The sequence below is a fragment of the Mustela lutreola genome, chromosome 4 (genome assembly GCF_030435805.1).
Source record: "Mustela lutreola isolate mMusLut2 chromosome 4, mMusLut2.pri, whole genome shotgun sequence".
NCBI lineage: Eukaryota > Metazoa > Chordata > Mammalia > Carnivora > Mustelidae > Mustela > Mustela lutreola.
The window spans coordinates 114241625-114261575 of NC_081293.1; the positions used below are offsets into that span (position 1 = coordinate 114241625).

The 19951-nt window shown below is 44.3% G+C and overlaps 2 protein-coding genes across 5 annotated transcripts in view; one reads left to right on the forward strand and one right to left on the reverse strand.

Moving 5' to 3' along the window:
* The window catches only part of RINT1 (RAD50 interactor 1), a 35160-nt gene extending 21796 nt beyond the window's left edge, over positions 1-13364 (reverse strand). Inside the window, exons 1-4 of one of the 2 annotated variants that reach the window (XM_059170850.1) lie at positions 13184-13364; positions 12684-12729; positions 6325-6509; positions 1708-1949 (exon numbers count right to left, since the gene is read on the reverse strand). In XM_059170850.1, coding sequence (XP_059026833.1) covers positions 1708-1949; positions 6325-6509; positions 12684-12729; positions 13184-13225 — 515 coding nt within the window. In that variant the 5' untranslated portion in view covers positions 13226-13364. Of the gene's footprint in view, positions 1-1707; positions 1950-6324; positions 6510-12683; positions 12730-13097 lie in introns of both variants that reach the window. The other variant, XM_059170851.1, reaches the window with a different exon arrangement.
* A 4508-nt stretch (positions 13365-17872) lies between these two features.
* Positions 17873-19951, forward strand: part of PUS7 (pseudouridine synthase 7) — a 58410-nt gene continuing 56331 nt past the window's right edge. For 2 of the 3 annotated variants that reach the window (XR_009352800.1, XM_059170854.1), the window contains exon 1: positions 17873-18108. Coding sequence is in view for 1 of the 3 variants with exons in the window: in XM_059170854.1 (XP_059026837.1) it covers positions 17982-18108 (127 nt within the window). In the remaining 2 variants the exon portion in view is untranslated. Of the gene's footprint in view, positions 18109-18443; positions 18766-19951 lie in introns of those variants that run through there. The other variant, XM_059170855.1, reaches the window with a different exon arrangement.

Here is a 19951-nt window from a genome sequence, read left to right on the forward strand (position 1 = left end):
TTGGTATTATCTTTCAGAGGGGCAAGGGGCAGTGAAGTAAAAAGAAAGAAGGTTTAAAATTCATTCATTGCAAGTGATTTATCTAAACAAGGAGATGGTCTAAAAGGTTAAGCTGAGGGGCGCCTGGGTGGCTCAGTGGGTTAAGCCGCTGCCTTCGGCTCAGATCATGATCTCAGGGTCCTGGGATCGAGTCCCGCATCGGGCTCTCTGCTCAGCAGGGAGCCTGCTTCCCTTCCTCTCTCTCTCTGCCTACTTGTGATCTCTCTCTCTCTGTCAAATAAATAAATCTTTAAAAAAAAAAGGTTAAGCTGATATCTGGAATCACTGGTAACACTACAACCTTGGGCATATCACTCTTGCTGTATATGTAAAACTCAGATGCAACTCAAAGATTTTCACACTGCACTGACAGGTAAAACTCTTTAAAATCTCGAGAAAAATGCAGGACAAAGTGATACCACATTACTCTTTGGGAGACATAACATAAAATATATTAATTGGGATGAATTTACGATGGGACATTAAGACTCTTGGATGGGGGCACCTGGGTGGCTCAGTGGGTTAAGCCGCTGCCTTCAGCTCAGGTCATGATCTCAGGGTCCTGGGATCGAGCCCCACGTCGGGCTCTCTCCTCAGCAGGGAGCCTGCTTCCCTTCCTCTCTCTCTGTCTGCCTTTTTGCCTACTTGTGATCTCTGTCAAATAAATAAATAAATAATCTTAAAAAAAAAAAAAAAAAAAAAAAGACTCTTGGATGACCTTTCCTCCTTAAGTCTTCCAGACAACATGAATGGTTACTGACAGCTTTGGAGCAAGAGTAGTTGAAACCAAGCAGGATGGAACCATGCAGTTTGGAGGGGCTGAAACCATATAATGAAACCAAATAATGTGCCAATCTAGGCAGAAATGTTCATTTAGCTTGTCTGAAAGGCAGTATCAGACACAGTCAACACTGTAACACACATTCAATTCAGAAAGTATGTACTTTCCCTCCTACCCATAGGTAGCAAAACTCTTGTTACTCATCTAAGAATACTGTGTAGCTCTTGTTAGATGATTTCCATTGGGGGCACCTGGGTGGCTCAGTCAGTAAAGCATCTGTCTTCAGCTCAGGTCATGATCCCCAGGGTGGGGGGGGGGGCGGTGTTTCCTGGAATGGAGCCCCACATGGGGCATCCTGCTCAGTGGAGAGTCTCATTCTCCCTCTCCCCCTGGGGTGTGCTAGTGCTGTGCGCTAGTGCTCTCTCTCTCTCTCTGTCTCTCTCTCTCATGTTCTCTCTCAAATAAGTAAATGTCTTTTAAAAAAACGATTCTCATTGAAAAGAATTCAAATTTTAGAGAAAGCAATCCACTTCAAGTGACCATGTCTAAAAAGTAAAAGTAGAGAATATTACCATGTTGAAGAGTTGTTGTATTAATTTGGTTTTATAAATTAACAGTTTTTATTATGTGTTCACAACACAAGTATAGGACTTACAATTTTTACTTAGATTACTTTCTTTCAAATGCAAATTAGGATCCCTGAAAACTTTATGTTCATTCACAATAAAGGAAAAGAATCATTATCATAATGCTATTTTCATAACAACTGGTAAAATTATATTATTATAATCTTTAATTAACTCAATTATTTAATGGCATGCATGCACTCACTAAGACAGAGCCTCAAAGGAAAATAATAATTATGAGAACAAAGAGGCCCTTTTTACCTTAGTTCTTCAATTTGTGAAATCCATTTAAGGTAAGCAAGATGGCGCTCAATCTCTTCAATTTGGCTGATCATGGCCCCAAGATCTTCCATCCATGGCTGTGCGGTCAGCAAATGGCTGTTAATGGAACTGAAGAGATGAGTTTCTTGCTCCAGAAACTGATTCAGGAATTGCTTTGATTCTTCTGCATTTTTTAAGGCACTCTGAATTCTTTTAGGGATTTCTGATGAAATCGTAAGTACCTGACCATACAAAAAACAAAACCAGCAGCAATCAGATAAAATTTTCAAAACGTTTTCTTTAGACTATTACCTTCAAAATACACATTTGTTCTAACAGAATTGAAAGTTGTCAATTACAAGCTTCAAAAGAGAGGTGTGATTTCTGCATCCTGTACCCACCAAACCAAAACACGAAATGCTGTACATGGAGATGTGTGGGGAGCGGCCTGTCGTCCCAATAAACACCTCTGGATCTGCCCTCATGTAGCTCAGCACTTTCAGAAGGTCCAACCAGAAAATACTTTGATGCTTTATCTACTAAATACTTCGATTCAAAAACAAATGAAGCTCTGATTCTAAAAGTATGAGTATCTGTATGTCCCAAAAGTTACCCAGGTGATTCTGATTTAAGTCCAGGTTGAGAACCACTGACCTGGTAAGATGATAACCAGATAATGCCTTGAGATATGGTATTTACTCATTCTTCTTACAGCACATGGAAAAACATATACAAACATTAGGTATCAATGCAGTACAAAGACTATTATAGGGGAATTACAATTTAATCAATACTGATTAGTCACTTTGCACAAGGCCCTGTGCAAGGAACAGAGAAACAAGACAACCTCTGCCCTAAAGCTCAGTTCGTGTGGAAGAGAAATGTAAGCAAATACGTCCTGTAATATGGGAAGAATGCAATGAAAGAGAGATACTAGGTGTAATGGTGACTAAGGTAATGCTTCTCACACCGGAATGTGCACAGGAATCCCCTAGATATCTGGTATAATGCCAACGTGAACTCATTAGGTCTAAAGTAAGGACTGAGATTCCGCGTGTCTAACAAGCTCTCACACTTTGGCCAACAAGGTTTTGAGGTGGTTGCCCGGCTCCTGCACAAACCTTCACAGGATGGGCGGGAATTTTCTGGGGAACTTTGGAAGGAAAGGGAATTCCAGGCAAAAGGAATGGCTCGGTCGCAATCAGAGAACAGCAAAGAGCTGAGTAGGCACAGAACACAGTTAAGAAAAAAAAAAAAAAACAAACAAAACATAGGAAGAAGAGATGAGTCTAGATTGGTAGGGAGAGATACGATCACAGGGGCATCTTGTGCCTTAGAAGAATGTGGGCTTTTTCCAACAGACAATGGGAAGCCAGTAAGAGTTTCTTTTCTTTCTTTCTTTTTTTCTTTTAAGTAGACTCCACGTCTGCATGGAACCCAACGTGGGGTCATGACCCTGAGATCAAAACCTGAGCTGACCTCAAGAGTAGAATGCTTAACCAACTGTGCCACCCAGGTGCCCCAAGAGATTTGAACAAGGAAATCATTCAGTTAGATTTATGATTTAGAAAATAAAGTGACAGGGGTGCCTGGGTGGCTCAGTGGGTTAAGCCGCTGCCTTCGGCTCAGGTCATGATCCCGGGGTCCCAGGATCGAGTCCCGCATTGGGCTCTGTCTGCTCAGCAGGGAGCCTGCTTCCTCCTCTCTCTGCCCACTTGTGATTTCTGTCAAATAAATAAATAAAATCTTTAAAAAATAATAATAATAAATAAATAAAAGAAAATAAAGTGACAAAATATTATGTTTATTCTCCTATTATTTGCCATAATAAAAACTGGAGACATCAAAAATGTCAACCAACAAGGGCCTGGCCAAAGAAATTATGTACAGTTATAGCTGAATACCATAAAACGATTAAAAAAGAGAGCTCTATATACACTGATATGAAAAAGTAGTATATTACATTAATTACAAAAAGTTAAGTGATACATATTTGATGTATGCATATGCTTATATATACATAAAAGCTATTAACTATATTTTATATACATATATATTTGCTTAATTACATATCACACAGTTTCTGTAAAGAATACAAATGAAAGTTAGTTAGCGTGGGGATGGGAAGGAAACAGATGATGTGCAAGTGCAGGAGAGGCTGCAGCCCTAAACTGGGGTGAAAAGACACCAGAGACATGAAGGGGGGCAAAACTCTGATGTGTCGGTGATGGTGAGGTGGAGGCAGGATGATGGGCAACCTGGGAGGGCTCCTAGTTTCAGGCCCGAGTGACAGGCAGATGGTGGTACCATTTTCCAAGGAGGGGAAGCATCTTTAGAGAAGAGATGCTTAATTTAAGGTTTAGTAGGGACTTCAGCAGAAGCTTCCACAGTCATCAGGGAAATGAGCCTGGGAAGTGGAGATAGACATAAAGAAAGATGACTTTCTAAGGAAGTCTAACAGTAAAAGGAATGAACACCTAGTAAAAGATGAGGGGAGGGTTTTTCGTTTGGGTTTTAAGGCAAACATCTGGGTGTGTTCCTGTGCTGAGGGGACAGGACTGGCTGAGGAGCAGAGGTTCTCACTACAAAAGTGTGAAGCAAGTTCACTCAGGTGGCAGGTGGGACCTGAGGCATGAAGACTGCCTCACATTGATCCTCTGCTGAATTACCAAGTAGAAATGATTGCAGATAAGTTTGTGGGCTGTGGTGTAGACTGTTCCAATAGATTCACGCTAAGCGCTCTCAATTTCTTCTTTTGGGAAAGGGCAAAGACAGAATGGCCAGATGGGGTCGTATCTTGGGGCAGAATTCTCAAGCCCAGCTGGGGGGAGGAGCAGAGGAGCCGACCTTCCCAGGGAAGGAGCCCTGGAAGCACTGCCGGGTGGGGCTGGAGACCACTCATCCAGGCCAGCCTCCTCGCACTCCTCTGTGGGATTCCTCAGAGAGCCCAGCACAGCCTGCCTGCGGGAGTGGAAGAGGAAGACGGGGAAGACTGGAGGTGCTGGGGATGGGAACACAGGACGACTGACAACTCAGGGCTAACACCAACATAGCCACATACAGTTTCCTTAGCCCAACATATTAGCTACAGGATAGAAAGCTTTTATCCTTGACAAACACTGTTGCAAGTACAGGGATCCACTTGTTTTTAGATTACATTCATTGGGTGTTTTAAAAATTATTTTAAGTAATATGTTCACTGTAAAAAGAAAACACTGAAAACACACAAAGATCTGAAGAAAATAAATCACCTGTTGATGCACCACCCAGAAATAACCACTATTATGTTATACTCACTTTCATGTTTTTTCCTTATGAGTGGGCATATGCAAAGTTTGGAATGATGATGTTATAACATTTTTATATACCATGAAATGACTTAGTTGTAAAAGCACTTTAAAAGTCACTGTATGGGGGTGCCTGGGTGGCTCAGTGGATTAGGCCACTGCCTTCAGCTCAGGTCATGATCTTGGGGTCCTGGGATTGAGCCCTGCATCAGGCTCCCTGCTCAGCAAGGAGTCTGCTTCCCCCTCTTTCTCTGCCTACCTCTCTCTGCCTACTTGTGATCTCTGTCTGCCAAATAAATAAAGTTTGTTTTTTTTTTTTAAAAAAAAAAGGTCAGGAGCACCTGGGAGGCTCAGTGGGTTAAAGCTTCTGCCTTCGGCTCAGGTCATGATCCCAGGGTCCTAGGATCGAGCCCCGAATTGGGCTCTCTGCTTGGCAGGGAGCCTGCTTCCCCCCTTTTCTCTCTGCCTGCCTCTCTGCCTAATTGTGATCTCTGTCTGTGAAATAAATAAATAAAATCTCAAAAAAAAATAAAAATAAAAATAAGATCACTGTATGAAAAGCTACTTAAAACGTTAGCTATCATTGTATTTTTGACAGAGAAAGACACAATAAGAGAGGAAACACAAGCAGGGGGAGTGGGAGAAGGAGAAGCAGGCTTCCCACTGAGCAGAGAGCCCGATGCAAGGCTCGAACCCAGGACCGTGGGATCACAACCCAAGCTGAAGGCAGGCGCTTAACGACTGAGCCACCCAGGCACCCCAGTTGCCATTATATTTTTAAAACCCAAATAGTATCAGCAGGAACTTTGTCTTTTTTTTTTTTTTTTTTTAAGATTTTATTTTTAGGTAATCTCTCCACCCAACATGGGGCTCAAACCCACAACTCCGAGATTAAGAATCATACATTTGGGCGCCTGGGTGGCTCAGTGGGTTAAGCCGCTGCCTTCGGCTCAGGTCATGATCTCAGGGTCCTGGGATCGAGTCCCGCATCGGGCTCTCTGCTCAGCAGGGAGCCTGCTTCCCTCTCTCTCTCTGCCTGCCTCTCTGCCTACTTGTGATCTCTGTCTGTCAAATAAACAAATAAAACCTTTTAAAAAAAAAAAAAAAGAATCATACATTCCACTGACTGGGCCAGCCAGGTGGCCCCAGGATCTTTGTCTTTTACATAATTCATAAAATACCTAGCACACTGTAAGTCTTAAAACCTATTACCTATTAAACAGTTTTAAATGATCAGACTATTAGTCATAAGCTGTATCTTCAAAATTACCTATATAATAATGGTTATGTGTATACTTCTGATTTTATTTCAATGAGTTTTAATACTTGCCTGTTCTTCTAACTGCATTTTATTTTCTGTCATCTGTTCTATGAGTTTATCAAGTTTCTTTAAAGATTTAAGGTCACTTCCAACTTCCTTTTCTATAAATGCAGACACATAAGAAGGGAGATCACCATTATCTTTATCTTCATTGACTTGTTCATTTCCAACAAGAGCTGTAATATGCACATCACCTAAAACAAAAGAATATTATTCAACATTACTAAGTACCATGGAGTTAAAAGAAATACAAAAGATATACAAAGCAATATATCTACTTTCAAAAGTCAGTAATTTAAAGAAAACACTATATATGGTATGCATGAATATGTTCATGTATATATACATACACCATATACACACATACAAAAATACCAAAATGAATATATATAATACGTATAGATGTATATGCATATATGTGGGTTTTTTGGATTTTTTACACACACACACACACATACACCCAAATGAATAGCTATAAAGTAATCTATCAATCAAGTACTACAAAATGCTTAGGAGCTGAGGAAATTCAGAGGAAGGAAAAATCCTGAGGTCTGTCCTAGTAACCATGGGTTTCAACTGATGTTGGCATGACAATGCAGTTATAAGCACATATTAAACTTTTCCAGAAGACTTTTATCTTATGAATCTATTTTATTACTAGAGGAAAAAAAAGGTCAAATACTATTTTATGGATGCAGTTTTTATTACAGTAGTAATATATTTTCAAAATTTGTAAGGAAACAGATAATGTGATCTAGAATAACACCAGAGGACTCTGATTTTAAAATGTTAAAAAAAGGAAAAAGTATTCAAAGATTTCAAGTATATGAAAAAAAATGTGAAAGGCTGACCAATGAGTAAAAACTCCTCCTTATGTAAGAATAAAAAAGTTTTAGGTGCACCTGGATGGCTCAGTCGGTTAAGCATCCAACTCTTGGTTTCAGCTCAGGTCATGATCTCAGGATCATGAGATTAAGCCCCACATCAGGCTCCATGATCAGTGAGGAGACTTGAGATTCTCTCTCTCCCTCTCCCTTTGCCCCTCCCCTGCTCGTGTACATACACACACACACATGCACACACACACACACTCTCTCTCTCTCTCTCTCTCACATAAACAGATAAATCTTTTTAATGTTAAAGATTTATTTATTTATTTATTTGACAGACAGGGATCACAAGGAGGCAGAGAGGCAGGTGGAGAGAGAGGGGAAGCAGGCTCCCTGGGGAGCAGAGAGCCCAATGTGGGGATCAATCCCAGGACCCTGGGATCATGACCTGAGCCGAAGGCAGAGGCTTTAACCCACTGAGCCACCCAGGTGCCCCTCTTTTTTAAAAAAGTAAATAAATAAATAAATAAACAAATTTTTTTTAATTAAAAAATTTTTTAATTAAAAAAAAATTTAATTTTTTTCAATGCCATTTTTCCAAATGCCATTATACAAAGTAAGATGCCCATGTCGGGAAAAGAAGTATAAAAGGAAGTGTGAAAGAAAACACAAATTACTAAGAAAAACTCAAAATGACAGGTGCAACCACTAATTTTACAGTCTGAAGTGAGACTCCTTCCACAGCAAATAAACTGGACTTGAACTGGGTCATCCAAGTTTATATACACTTATTAAATGTGACGAAAACAGATGACTTGGAACCCTGAGCCATTTCTATGGAGGAGTGGTGGCAGAGGAGCACGGCCTGTGACGGAGTGAACAATGCCCAGTGAAAACAGGAACACTGTGTAGCTTTGCTCTCACCCCATTTAGCGGGTGGGATTTCCCAAAAAGACCATTCCTCACTCTGACTTGAACACCAATTGTTTCCTGTCAGTTCCAAGTCAGTTTTTCACTCTGCAGGCATCTATACCTTCTTCCACAATCCACAATGTTTCAGAAATAATTAAGTCATTGAAGCTACATTCTCCATTTTTAGTCAAAGAAACAGATTTCTAGTAAACACTTAATCCACTTCAAAGGAAATTAAATCCTCCTCCACTATCCAAAATTTGTGGACCAACAGCACTGCTCCTTTTTTGCAGAGCTTCTCCAGCTCTACCTTCACTGACCGTCTGTGCCCAGCTGCATGTGTCTACACCCCACAGAAATCTGAAGGCCACAGCGGGGTGTCAGCAAGGAAGGCAGGAGTGACGTGATCTGTAGTTGCTACAGAGGCTCTTTCCACTCGAGCCCTGTGTGTTAGATACACTGTTTCTTCTGGGGTATCTGCTGCATGTGCAGGCTGTCCCCCTTTGCTTACTTATGGTACCCCTCTTCCTGGAGAAGGTTAGGAAACTTGGTACAATGGTGGCTGCTTTTCCACAATTTGAATTATTCCACAGACAGAGCTTACACCCCGTAGATTTGGTAGTACCTACAGATTTTTTTTAAAGGTGGTGGGGGGAGCTTGGGTGGCACAGGTGGTTGAGTATCTGACTCTTGGTTTCAGCTCTGGTGGTGATCTTGGGGGGTGTGAAATCAAAACCCACATCAGGCTCCACACTCAGCAGGGAGTCGGCTTGTCTCTCTCCCATCCCCTCTGCAATACCCCCCAGCTTGTGCTCTTCTCTCTCTCTCAAATAAAGTCTTAAAGATTTTTTTTTTTTTAATTTGACAGAGAGAGAGATCTCAAGTAGGCAGAGAGGCAGGCAGAGATAGAGGGGGAAGCAGGCTCCCTGCTGAGCAGAGAGTCTGATGTGGGGCTCGATCCCAAGACCCTGAGATCATGACCTAAGCTGAAGGCAGAGGCTTAACCCACTGAGCCACCCAAGTGCCCTCAAATAAGTAAAATCTTAAAAAAAAAAAAGATAATGTAAGAGGAATAGCCATTGGTCTCTAGATGAAAATAAGTGCTATAAAATAAGGTCCCAGACAAAAAGCAGACTTCCTAGAAACCAAACCTTAGAATAAACCTGAACATACAGTGCATTTCTCTACTTCAGGTTTAACTAAAGGATTTGGTCCTCTCTAAACAAACCATTCATAATGAGTTTATAAACAAATTAAAAGCTTAATTAAACTAGCATATGTTTAATTACAGACTGCAGCAATTTCTAAAAAAGAAAAAAACAGTGTGTGTGCATGAGAGATAAAGCTGGGGGAACAATACAGAGCCTCCTGGGGAGCAATACTGGTTGAACTTCGCCTCTGTTCTTCCTGGAGCTGCCCTTGTAGAACTTGGCTCTTTACCAAAATGGAAGTTTTAAGAAAGCAGCAACGAGGGAAAGGCAAGAGGTTATAATCAGCCTCATTACAAAACAACTATTACTTCTGATAAAATGAAAATATGAATACCTAAAAAAAAGATTCGCCTAAATGCAAAATGTAACTGTCAGATATTCAATTATTTATGTAAAGATTAACAGAACAGGGGCACCTGGGTGGCTCAGTCAATGAAGTGTCTGCCTTTGGCTTAGGTCATGATCTTGGGGTCCTGGAATCGAGCCCCACACCAGGCTACCTACTCAGCGGGGTGTCTGCTTCTCCCTCTGACCCTTCCCCCCCTCATGCTCTGTCTCTCTCTCTCTCTCTCTCTCTCTCTCAAATAAATAAGTAAAATCTTTAAAAAAAAAAAAAAAGATTAACAGAATATATACCAATGTGTTTAGGACTGGGAATGTTCCCCAGCCCTCCAAAACCAAATTTTCCTTTGTTCTATTCAACTTATAAGAATTAAAAGCTTGTTTCTGTGCTATGCGAACCAGCAGCCCACTAGTAAGAAGCAAAACTAGCATAAATCTCTGCCTCAGCTTCCCAACTATAAATGGTAACATTTGCCTGGCTTATACTTAAAGGTTATAAACAGTATTAAAGTCCATGTTTCCTGACTCTCAACCCAATTTTCTTATTTTTTTTTTCTCCTTCAAATATGAGCAGAATTGGCTGGCCTCCATCAAATTTTATTAATACAGAAACCCATCTACCATTATGTACAGGAGTCATGGTATCCTCTTTTTTTATCCTAAATAAACAAGATTTAAAGATTTTCTTTCTTGGGGCACCTGGGTGGCTCAGTGGATTAAGCCTCTGCCTTCAGCTCAGGTCATGATCTCAGGGTCCTGGGATGGAGCCCCTCATCGGGCTCTCTGCTCAGCAGGGAGCCTGCTTCCTCCTCTCTCTCTCTGCCTGCCTCTCTGCCTACTTGTGATCAATATCAAATAAAAACAAAAAAAATCTTAAAGATTTTCTATCTTCAAAGATTTTATTTAATTATCTCAGAAAGAGAGACAGTCAACAAGTTCAAGCATGAGCTGGGAAAAAGGGCACAGGGAGAAGCAGACCCCTACTGAGCAGAGAGCCTATAGAGGGGCTCCATCCCAGGACTCCTGGATCATGACCTGAGCCGAAGGCAGACACTTAACTGGCTGAGCCAGCCAGGTACTCCTTTAAGTTATATTCCTTTGACATCACCATTTAAATGTAGCATAGTACATTCTTAGTCAAATGACATATTTTTTTTTAAAAATCCATTTATTCATTTATTTGAGAGAGAGCATGAGGCCAGGGGCAGGGGTTGAGATGGGGCAGTGAGAGAGGGAGCGGCAGACTGCCCACTGAGCAGGGAGGCTTAGCCAACTGAGCCATCCAGGTGCCCCAAATGATATTCATGAAGATGACACACTGATGATTTGCGAGACTTTTATGATTCTCTTCTCATTTTTTGTAATGAGCACTCCTAATTGCAAAGAAGTTGACCAAGCCACCAAAGGAGGGACAAGGACAAAGTCTATAGTCTGTGTCTTTCATTCTACTAAATGACAGCTCAGTAGGCATCAACTTCCAGGCATCTGAATGGGCAAAGGTGGAAAAGGGAAGGGTTTAACTGAAAGACTGGGGTACTCTCCAATCCTTTTACAAGGGAGCAAAGCTGTGGGAGCTATGCCTGTCAAGGGCTGTGGACTACGTAGATCTTTCCTTCTGAGGCAGACTAGATCAGCGGGCAACGTCAAGGGCAAGCCTAACTCCTAAAGCCATTGCGGTAATGTGGACACCCTTCCTCCTATCACTATTCATTCCTAGACTATTTGCCATGGTCAGAAGAACCAAAACCCTCTGATGAAACAGCTGTTACATGCTCTTCCCTTCCTCCCCTAATTTCACTTCAAATGCCCTTGAAGACTCCTTGATTTCCAAAAGCCTGCCCTACTTAGCTCATTAAAGTAAAATGACAAATGTCCATGTCCTTGACATATGCTCCTGTCCTAGGTGGAAAATGGAGGTGCTGACCTTTTCCCTCTTCCTTATCCAGACCAAGACCCAGGAAACAAGTTATCACTTGCCCTCTTCCTCCCACATCAACTTTTTTTTTTTTTAAAGATTTATTTATTTATTTATTTGACAGACAGAGATCACAAGCAGGCAGAGAGGCAGGCAGAGAGAGAGAGGAGGAAGCAGGCTCCCTGCTGAGCAGAGAGCCCGATGTGGGGCTTGATCCCAGGACCCTGAGATCATGACCTGAGCTGAAGGCACGGCTTAACCCACTGAGCCACCAAGGTGCCCCCCACATCAACTTTTATTTTTTATTTTTTATTTTTTAGATTTTTTTTTATTTATTTATTTGACAGAGAGAGAGATTACAAGTAGGCAGAGAGGCAGGCAGAGAGAGAGAGGAGGAAGCAGGCTCCCTGCTGAGCAGAGAGCCCGATGCGGGACTCGATCCCAGGACCCTGAGATCATGACCTGAGCCGAAGGCAGCGGCTTAACCCACTGAGCCACCCAGGTGCCCCCCACATCAACTTTTAAAGGAAAATTCACCGAAGGTAGAGTACAACTAAGCAATTACCATTTTGACTCCAATTAAAGTCGTGGTCATCTCTCCTAGATCATTAGCTCCTCCAAATTCCTGATGCTTGATAAGTCGATGCTTCATTAAAATAACAGGTGGGCCAGGGCGCCTGGGTGGCTCAGTGGGTTAAGCCGCTGCCTTCGGCTCGGGTCATGATCTCGGGGTCCTGGGATCGAGTCCCGCATTGGGCTCTCTGCTCAGCAGGGAGCCTGCTTCCCTCTCTCTCTCTGCCTGCCTCTCCATCTACTTGTGATTAAAAAAATAATAATAAAAAAAAAAAAACAGGCGGGCCCTAATTATTCTGAATCCAGTCTGAGGGGCAGCACTGCAGTTATTCCACACCAGACCCTGCACTAAGTAGGGATTAGGAAATGTTTATCTCCAAATCATCCCATATTTTACAATTTTAGAAAGAAATATATGTATATAATGATACCACTACTGCATACTATGCAAGCATATTGCACAAAAAAGAGAGATTTGTCTAAAAGATAACAGGCTAAGCAAGGCAGTTCGCCGCAGACCCAGGAGGGCTGAGTTTTGGAGAGATGGCTGGGTACAGAATGCTTAGGTGTTTAGAGTCCGCTTACTTTTCTCTTCGACGTCCTTCCTTTCGTCACCACTTTCAGAGCAGCACTAGAAGAACAGGTGTAACGAACGCATTAAGACTGAAGAGATAGGTGGCACTCACACAGGATTCCCAGAGGGCATCCACTGGAGCACCAGAGGTCCCAGACTCCCTCCCCTGGGGCCTTCCTGGGGGTCAGGGCCATCTGATGCAGGTGGCCCTTGGGACCACCACTGCCACCACCCCAGGACGGCTGGAGTTACCGCGCCCAGCCTCCAGCGCCACGTCCCTAGAGAGATCTGTCTGTGTCATCTCACTGGGATGGCCAGAGCCACCGCCTCGGGACCAGCTCCCCTGGGAGGGAGGTCCACCTCACTAGATCAAGCGCTATCTCCCCCGGGCCACGGAAACCACGTCGCCAGGCTGCCAGGGCCACCTTAGAGACACAATCTTCCTTGGGAGATCTGTGCCACCTCACTGGGTCACCGGTGTCCCTTGTCCAGATCACCAGGGCCGCCTCACCGGAGCTGCCGGCGCCTCGCGGATCTCGCCGGCCGGGAGCATCCCGCCTCCGCGCGAGTCCTCAGCTCCACGCGCAGCCAGCGTGGCTTGTAGCGTTCGGGGCCGGCCAGCGGCCACACACCAGCTCAGGCTGCAAGTCTGTGGGGCTGGACGCCACCGCTACTTCCCCTCCGTCTCTCTGGTTTCTTCCTCTTTTCCCAGAGAGGCCCTGCCCGCGCAGTCGCCAGCCATGCGCCATAGCTCCCCCTGCTGGCAGGATGCCGGCTCGGCCGCTCAGAAAGTGGACACTGTGCCCCAAGGCTTTCCCGAGAAAGGGGTGGCGGGGGGATGGCGGTTCTTCTCAACCAGGAAAAAACCTCCACCTCTCTGGGCACTCAGTGGGCCCTTTTAACCTGGAAACTCATAGTTTTTAGTTTGGAGACGTTTTCTTGAACTTTTTGTTGACGACCATTACTTCCCTAACCCCTGTTGGTTTTTCCTTTTGGAACTCTTATTTTTCAGATTTTGGATTCCCTGGAATGGTCCCCGAATTTCTCATTTTTTCTTTCTTATTTTTCATTTCTTTGTCCTTTCCCTTACATTTACTTCTTCTTTCTCAGGATGCTACTGGAGATTGTGCTCTACTAAAATGAGAGACTAAACAAAGAAAAAAGAAGACATGGGATATAGGAAACAGAAAATACAATACAGAAGAAAAATGAATTGAGAGTCCCTGACACCAACCATCACCAGACATGGACTGGTGCAGGTCCAGAAGGCTCCAGGAGAGACTCCTTCAGACAGATTAAACTGATAGAACACCTCAACTATCTAAAATCTTGGGAGGTGGAGATTGAAACAATCATTAAAAAGTTTGGGCTCAGGGGGCCTGGGTGGCTCAGTGGGTTAAAGCCTCTGCCTTCAGCTCAGGTCATGATCCCAGGGTCCCGGGATTAAGCCCCACATCAGGCTCTCTGCTCAGCCGGAAGCCTGCCTCCCCCCCTCTCTCTGCCTGCTTCTCTGCCTACTTGTGATTTTTGTCAAATAAATAAAATCTAAAAAATATATATTAAAAAAAAAAAAAATATATATATATATATATATATATATATTTTTTTTTTTTTTTAAAGGACAGTATAGGGCACCTGGGTGGCTCAGTCATTAAGCGTCTGCCTTTAGCTCAGGTTATGATCCCAGGGTCCTGGGATCCAGTCCTGTGTCAGGCTCCCTGATCAGCAGGAAGCCTGCTTCTTATTCTCCCACTCCCCCTGCTTGTGTTCCCTTTCTCACTGTGCCACTCTCTCAGATAAATTAAGTAAAATCTTTAAAAAAAGAAGAGAAGAAAGGACAGTATAACTAGATTGAGTAGATAAAGAGTTGAAAGTGTGGTGGGGTTGGGGGAGGCATGGGTAAAGGAAGAAAAGTTAAATCCTCGTCTTCCATTTAGTGAAGTCAATAGATAATGCTTGAAAGTGAAAATTTGAGAAATAGCAATGCAAATATATATATATATTTTTTGCAATGTTAACATTTTATATAGAGAAATGAAGGTAAATATCACAATAGCAGTTGAAAGAGGCAACATGAGGACACTGGGTGGCTCAGTCGGTTAAGTGCCTGACTTGTGGTTTTGGCTCAGGTCATGACCTCAGGGTTGTGGGATTGAGCCCCACCACAGGCATCATGCTCAGCGGGGATCCTGCTCAGGATTCCTTCTCTCCTTCTCCCTCTGCCCCTTCCCCTCTAAAATAAATGTCTTTTTAAAAGGGTGAAATGAGGGAGGCCTGGATGGCCCAGTAGGTTCAGTGTCTGCCTTCGGCTTAGGTCATATTCCCAGGGTCTTGGGATTGAGTTCTGCATTGGGCTCCCTGCTTGTCAGGGAGCCTGCTTCTGGATTCTTCTGCCTGCCACTCCCCCTGCTTGTACTCTGTCTCTCTCTCTCTCTCTCTAACAAATAAATAAATAAAGTCTTTAAATAAATAAATAACAATTAAAAAGAGACATGACTGTCTTTGAGGAGGGGAAAATTGAAAAGGAGGGGGTGGGGGTACAGCCTTTGCTCTTTCATTGCAAATTATAAGATTTCTATAGAACTTGCATAACTGATAAAACATGCATAACTGATAAAAATAAAAACATTAAAGGGAAAAAAGATTGCTCTAAACTCAAATTTTTGCTTCTGAAGAATTCACTTTCTGGTAACAGAAATAGAAATAAAAATAATTTAAGATTGGATGCCATAGGCTCAATAACAGAAATGTTTGCAGTGACTGAGGGAGCACAAAAAACAATCAACTACTATCTGGGGAGTGGAGAGAGGCCATCTAAAATGGACAGAATACTTGGCAATAATAAGGATAAACAAGAGATACATTGTGTGTGTTACACACTTAGCAATACATAGTGCTGGTGTGGGTTAAAAGCAGGATCCTGAATAATATACATAACATACATGTTTCAAATGTAATTTGAAAGTCAAGGAGAACATTAAATTGTTAAATGATTGTTAGAGGAAGTTGGAGTTTGGGACAGGCTTTGAACGCTTCTGTATTATTTTAAGTATAAAAGCTAATAAAGAGGGATGCCTGGGTGGCTCAGCTGTTTAAGTGGCTGCCTTCCGCTCAGGTCATAATCCCAGTGTCCTGCTCCTTGCTTGGCAGGGAGCCTGCTTCTCCCTCCCCCTCTGCCTACCACTCTGTCTGCCTGTGCTCGCGCTCTCTCTCTAACAAATAAATAAAATCTTAAAAAAAAAAAATCCAGTAAAGAGCTGCCATTTTGAAAAACAAAACTAAAAATACATGTTTCAGTTGGACCTTGTCTAAGGCAGTTCAGGCTAAAAATGCAAAAAGGGTAAGTTTTGGCCGTGGACCTAGCTACCAGCTAAAGGAATGTAGACATTCTTTCCTTCTATGTGCATTTATGAGGATTTGGGCCACAAACTCAGAGAAGACACTGTTTGAAGTATACAAAAATTTAATGTTTGGGATCAAAGTTTTACTGAGGCTGTGGTAAAAATATTTGCAGTTGCTCTCACTGGAACATTAACCTATGAATTAGCCATAGCCAGAGGACATGTGCTTATACATGCATTAGAGACAAAACAGTCCATGGTACTGTACTTAATTGAGATGACTACTCGGAGACAGGCAATATAGAATCCTACCAGTCTGAGTAAATTGTCCATACTGAGTATGGATAATGTACACCTAGATTTTAAAAACAAGTCTACAGATACTATAGAAAACAATGTGGGGGTTGTTCAAAAAACATTAAAAATAGAATTACCATATGATACATCAGTTCTGCTTCTGGGTACATGCCACAAAAAATTGAAAGCAAGGTCTCCAATAGTTATTGGAACACCCACATTCATAGCAGCATTATTCACAATAACCAAAAGGTGGAAGCAATCCAAGTGACGAGAGGTGACAGATGTGGTTATATAATATGTAATGGGATATTATTCAGCCTTAAAAAGGAAGGAAATTCCGACACATGTCACAACATGGATGAACAGTAAGGAAATAAGGCAGTCACGAGGGAACATATACTGTATGATTTCCACTTACTGAGATACCTACAGTCGTAAAATTTAGCCAGACGAAAAGTAGAATGGTGGTTGCCATGGCTAAAAGTAGGGACAATGGAGTTGTTATTTCCTGGGTAGAGAGTTTCAGCGTTGCAAGACGAAAAGAGTTCTAGAGATGGACGGTTTCTCAACAGTGTGAATGTACTTAATGCCACTGAACACTGAATTGTACACTTGACCATGGTTAAAATGGTAATTTTTAAAAAATATTTTATTTATTTATTTGACGGACAGAGATCACAAGTAGGCAGAGAGTCAGGCAGAGAGAGAGATGAGAGAGAGAGAGAGAGGGAGAAGCAGGCCTCCTGCCAAGCAGAGAGCCCCATGTGGGCCTGGATCCCAGGAGCCTGTGATCAGGACCTGAGGCAAAGGCAGAGGCTTTAACCCACTGAGCCACCCAGGCGCCCCACCATGGTTAAAATGGTAAATTTTATGTTGTATGTACTTTAAAAAAAAAAAAAAAAGAACTCGGAAATAACGCCGGTTTTTCACTAAGGATTGAGATCTGGCAAAATATTGAATGTGCAAAAGCTATTCGAGGTCCCGGTTTGGTTGCTAACGTGTGCTATTCGAACAGCATGGAAGGAGTAATGGGTTTGCTTTTTCTTCTCACAGAAGCACAAACTTGCTAAAAGATCAGTTTTCCTGAAGCAGATCCTATGGGGGAGCCATCAAGCCGAAGGGGTAAATCGAAGAAGTGGGAAAATGGTTCTGTTGGATTCTCTGCACTTTGGAGGAAATTATATATAGAACCCGAATAGAATATAGTCCCTGAAGTTACTCTTTTTGTTGTTAGTTGCGTGTGGAGAACACAAAAGGTCCTTAACTATGTAGAAAAAACCCTTATAGTAAGGCCATGGCCACTTTAAAGGTCCTAAAGGCAGTGTAAAGCACTCTTCGGTGCACGATGAAATTACTGTTTGCTGGGCTCAAAGCCCAGGCGAATGGGCCTCAGCAAGCTCCCCACCCCGCAGCCTGCCAGGCCTCAAGGGACCAGCGAGATCCAGCTCCGCGAGGCCGCTGGGACACCAGGCTGCAGAAAGGGGGCGGGGTCTCGCCGAGAGAGCCCGGCGCGGGGGCAGGGCCTCCGGCGGAGACCGGGCTCCGCCCCGGGGGTGGGGCCGACCAGCGGCGGCGCGTCGCTGCGCGGCACGTGTGAGAGCTCGGCCCCCGGCGAGTCCACGCGCGCGCTCCGCGGCGCAGGGGCTGAAGACGCTGGCCGCGCTGCCTATGTCGGGACGCCCCCGCAGCTGGCTCTTCCGAGTGGCGTTCGCCGCCGCCGCCCTCCTGCGCCCGGAGCAGCGCGCCCGCCCCCTCGCCGCCCGGCCGGTGCCGCGCCCGCGCTCCCAGGCCCCGGGTAAGTGCGTTGCCTCGCCGCAGCCCCCGGGCTCCGCGGCTAGCCGACGGCCCGGCCCCAGGGCCTCGCCCTGAGGGGCAGTGCAGACTGGGAAGGCGTCCCGGCCGCGGCCTGAGCCCCCGGAGCGCCCACGGTGCCTCCATTACGGACAGTGCCCGCGAGAGCGCGGTTGGAGCCGGCGGTCCTGCTCCCGCGGTGCCAGCCCCGCCCCCCCTCCCGGGGCCGGTCAGCAGGGGGCGCCGCGCTCTCCCGCCTCCCCGCGCGGCTCGCAGCCCGCGGGCCCAGGCCCCTCTCCTCCCTTTCTTCGTCCGGGACGCTCCCTAAACTCTTCTCGCTGGGGAGAAAACCGGCCTGTATCCCGGAGCCTTAAGGGCTCGGGTGTTTCGCGGGGCCGGTCTTCTGCGGGGTGAAGCCCACGTGCTTTTGTCCTCGTTTTCAGCCATCACTGCTTACTGCGAGCTTCCTGCACGCCAGGCAGGCACTCAGCTGCTGCTTTACTACACGTTGCCCAGAGTAGGAGCGAACAAGTTGGGGCCGAAGAGTCCTATCTCCAGCCCTCCGCCGGGTCCGCGTTCAGTGAGTGGATGTTGTAGGGGCTGCTGTGCTTGTTGAAAACTCATCCGCGCTGAGTCCTTACCGCCAGCCCAGCACTGAGAGGTTTGGAAGGACATCCTTATTGCCTGGGTTATTAGCGCCTGCCAGGAAGTAGGCTTTGGAGAGTTCCGTTTGTCACGATTTGATCGCGCTGTCAGACCACTTTTTTTTTCCCCCCCCGAAAATACAGGATTATGAAGGGTTTTTGTTTCAAGTCTCCAGTCTGATCTGTGAAAACAGGTATCCCCCATTGGTTTGGGGATGCCTTGACAGTGGAGGGATCTGTCAAAAAGAAGCCAGTACACTCATATTGAAAAGGGGACGGATAGGCAGTGATTATGTTCAGTCATTAGGCAAGTAGCCAACAATCTGCATATATTAATTTAACAACTTTTGTTTTATGCGTGTGTTTGTTTTTTAAAATATTTTATTTATTTGACAGAGAGCACAAGCAGGGGGAGCAGCAGGGAGAGGGAAAAAGAGAAGCAGGCTCCCTGCTGAGCAGAGAGCCCAATGTAGGGCTCAATCCCAGGACCCTGGGATCATGACCTGAGCTGAAGGCAGATGCTTAACCCACTGAGCCACCCTGGGACCCCTAACCTTTTGCACATAACTTTTGGTGGAAGCTGGGGGGATACGGGTATTAATAAAACAGCTTTTACCACCAAATAGGAGACAGAAATTACAGTCTAGCTGATCTGTTGACGAAGTTTGCTCCTGACTCAGGTCCTTTACCTGTGCCAGTCCCACTGCCTGGAACTCACCCCACAGGCATCTCTTCATGTCTAGTTCTTCCTTCCAGTCGAGGTTCAAAGGACATCTACTTAGAGATGTTCACTAAATAGCACTCCTCTTCCTCTCCTTCCCTTTACTGTGCTTTATTTATAATTCTGCATGCATATTTCTTTTTTTTTTTTTTTTTTTTTTAAATATTTTATTTATTTACTTGACAGAGATCACAAGTAGGCAGAGAGGCAGGCAGAGAGAGAGGAAGGGAAGCAGGCTCCATGCTGAGCAGAGAACCCGATGTGGGGCTCGATCCCAGGACCCTGGTTTCATAACCTGAGCCAAAGGCAGAGGCCTTAACCCACTGAGCCACCCAGGCACCCCTGCATGCATATTTCTTAGAGATTATTACTTTATTCATTGATATATCCTTAAGTAAATGTAAACTTAGGGCAAGAAATTGTCCCTTTTCCCCCCCTGTGCTTAGACTAGTGGCAGACTTATAAGGGATCCACAGATATTT